Raw genomic sequence first — 3,371 nt, forward strand, 5'->3', positions numbered from 1 at the left:
CTAACACAGCATCTGGCAAAGAGTAGATATGCATCAAGTATTATAAATAAACTTTTATATTATTAAACAATGTATATTCTTTCTTTATTACCTGTTTCATTTTCATGTCAAAAGATTTCCTGCCTTAAGTTTTATGACTTATATTGTTAACCACCATGTAGCTTGCCTGTAATATGACAGGTAAGTTTATCACAGCTCTTCTGAATTCATTTTGATGAACGAGGTGGTGATCACTGACCATGGCAGAAGCAGAAGCTGAGGAACAACACACAAGAGCCAATCTGACCTTCAGGTGGACAGTGAGTTAATGATTCTGGCAATTAATTTCACTCTTATTTGGAGTGAGAAAGAAAATTTCTACATATATATTTGCATGTATGTCTCTAGTAAGTTTATTATTAACTTAGCTAAATAGCCAGAACATTTTTGGAGGTCTATTAAGCCCCTGACCTTATGCTCGCTGCTTCTAGTTGACAGTGAATTGTCCTCTAACGCAGGAAGAAAGTGTAATGGTTGTTGAGATCCAGGAATCTAGAGAAAAATCAGTTCAAATCTCATTTGGGCCATTTATTATATCTTTGATCTTAGAAATATTAATTTTCTCTAGTTCTGTTTCTTCTTCTATAATATGGTATTATTAATAGAACTTTATTCACAGGATTTTTTAAAGCAATAAAATAAACACCAAGTTAGTAACAGCTAACTAAATAATTTAACTTTCATTCATGCATTTAAAAAAATCCTGAGTGCCTAAGCACTGTCTTTACAAAAATAAACAAAACAAAGCCCTGCCCTTTTTAATCTCACATTCTAGTGGTGTTAGGAATTGGAAGTGGTCAGATGACTGCTCTGAAACTCAGGAGGCTTAAACTGGCATAAGACCTCTTCCCAGTAACTATACTCTCATGAACCTTCATTTCCTAACCTAGAGAGTATGTCTTACCAGCATTACTGCCCTCTATTCTGTGGACTCTCATGGACTCTGTCTTGCAATTGGGGGTGTAGTCATGGTTGATGGTTTCCCCCCACCTAGGGTCATAGCAGTTGAATTCTAGATCTCTAGGGAATGTAGATTACTGACTGATAGGAGAATCAGAGCTTTGATATGGTACTTCAGCAGTCAAGAATCACTTTACAGACAGCCATTCATTCACTCTCCAGTCCTAACTGCAATTATGTGAGCTGAGTAGCGCATTTGAGCCGTCTAGATCAAGCTAGGCTTCCATATGAGATGAGATGAGAAGATGAGTGAAGGACTCATCTGTGTTTACACTTAGCAATTGTATGTAGCTGATGAAGTCAAGCAGAAGTAGAAAAGAAAGAAAGAGAGAAGAGGAAGAAGGATAGAAAGGAGGAAGGAAAGAAAGGAAGAGAAGAGAAGGCATAGAGGGGGAGGGAGGGAGTAAGGAAGCAAAGAGATAAAAGAATAGCAAAGGAAGTAAAGTAAGAGAAGGGAAGTGAAGAGAAGTTGAAAGAAATTTTGGAACATTATTGAGAGTTCTAATGGAAAAGAGGAAGGTGAGAAGTGTTTAAAGATCTTCTCAAAAGGGATAGGCAAAGTTAGGTATAACCAACAAGAATAATGAAGAGTGTCAGATATCTTAGCTTGAAGGAGAAAAAAAAAGAAAAAAATTCTAAAACAATGTTTAAAGGGAATAAGGGGCCAGAAAGAAATGACCTCTAGAAGAGCTGTATAGTTCTAGTCCTAGTTGATTCTAATGTTTTTTTGGTTTGTTTTCAAATTTCTTCCAGGGACAATCCCTAGCTTTTTCTGAATTCATTTCAAGAATTTGGAGGGAATCCAATTTTCCTCTTCCCTCCACACACAATGACTGTGGGATCCCTGGAAAGCAACCGCAACATTTCCTCCACCTTTCTGCTGAGTGGCATTCCTGGGTTGGAGCACATGCACATCTGGATCTCCATCCCACTGTGCCTTATATACCTGGTTTCCATCCTGGGGAACTGTACAATCCTTTTTATCATTAAAACAGAGCCCTCACTCCATGAACCTATGTACCTTTTCTTGTCCATGCTGGCTCTGACTGACCTGGGTCTGTCTCTTTGCACCCTCCCTACAGTACTAGGCATCTTTTGGATTGGAGCACGAGATATTGGTCATGATGCCTGTTTTGCTCAGCTCTTTTTCATTCACTGCTTGTCCTTCCTGGAGTCTTCTGTGCTACTCTCCATGGCCTTTGACCGCTTTGTGGCCATTTGTCTCCCCTTGCACTATGCTTCCATTCTCACCAACACGGTCATTGGCAGGATTGGCCTGGTTTCCCTGGGCCGCAGTGTAGCCCTCATTTTCCCATTGCCTTTTATGCTCAAAAGATTCCCTTATTGTGGGTCCCCGGTTCTCTCACATTCCTATTGCCTCCACCAGGAAGTGATGAAATTGGCCTGTGCAGACATCAAAGCCAATAGCATCTATGGCATGTTTGTCATTGTTTCCACAGTAGGTATAGACTCACTGCTCATTCTCTTCTCCTATGCCCTGATCCTGCGTACTGTGCTGTCTATTGCATCCAAAGCTGAGAGATTCAAAGCTCTTAACACCTGTGTTTCCCACATATGTGCCGTATTCCTCTTCTACACTCCCATGATTGGCTTGTCTGTCATCCACCGCTTTGGGAAACAGGCACCTCATCTGGTCCAGGTGATCATGGGCTTTGTGTACCTCCTATTCCCTCCCCTGATGAACCCCATTGTCTACAGTGTGAAGACCAAACAGATCCGAGATCGCATAACCCATGCCTTTTGTTATTAGTTGGGTCTAGTCTTAGAAGCACTAATTCCTTAAGTGTAGCCTTACTCCTTCATCTTTTATAATATCCAATGTGCATAAAATGGAGGAGACAATTATTTATTTACTTAACAAATACATGAAGGAATGATCAGAAGTCATAGCTCTTGCAGAATTATCTTTGCCCTGATTGGCGGGAAGCAAAATGCAGTATGACATGGCAGATTGTATTTTTCCAAAAATGGCCAATGAGGTAATTCTAATCCTACATTTTCCTCCAGAAACTTGTTGCTCCCCCATCAAGAGATGGAGTCCATTTCTTCTCTCCTTGTAACTGTGTAGGACTTGGTAATTGCCTCAATGAATTGAATGTTTAGGAACTGATCTTGTAGGACTACTGAGGCTAGGTCACAAAAGGTGATATGTTTTAGATGGGTATATGCCTCCCCTACACTTTCTCTCTCCCTCCTTTTCTATCTTCATTTCTATTTCCATCTATGTCTCTATCTCACTCAATGCTTGTTTTTTGAACAAAGCCTGCGAATACCATACCAAGAGGAAGCTGAGACTTCAGGGAGAAGCCACATGTAGATGTCCCAGCCAACAGACCAAGCTAAGGTCTCAG

General features: G+C 40.4%; 1 protein-coding gene across 1 annotated transcript; it reads left to right on the forward strand.

Moving 5' to 3' along the window:
- The first annotated feature begins 1,828 nt into the window (after window positions 1-1,828).
- On the forward strand, window positions 1,829-2,770 carry LOC101693070 (olfactory receptor 51G2-like). Its single transcript, XM_045071470.1, has one exon. The coding sequence runs from the start codon at window positions 1,829-1,831 to the stop codon at window positions 2,768-2,770; it is 942 nt and encodes a 313-aa protein (XP_044927405.1).
- Window positions 2,771-3,371: the final 601 nt, after the last annotated feature.

This window comes from Mustela putorius, unplaced genomic scaffold (genome assembly GCF_011764305.1).
Source record: "Mustela putorius furo isolate JIRA1106 unplaced genomic scaffold, ASM1176430v1.1 tig00003987_pilon_pilon_pilon, whole genome shotgun sequence".
NCBI lineage: Eukaryota > Metazoa > Chordata > Mammalia > Carnivora > Mustelidae > Mustela > Mustela putorius.

What these genes read in the sequence shown, in the direction of transcription:
- LOC101693070 (XM_045071470.1), top strand. Translation starts at nt 1,829, where the DNA reads ATGACTGTGGGATCCCTGGAAAGCAACCGCAACATTTCCTCCACCTTT.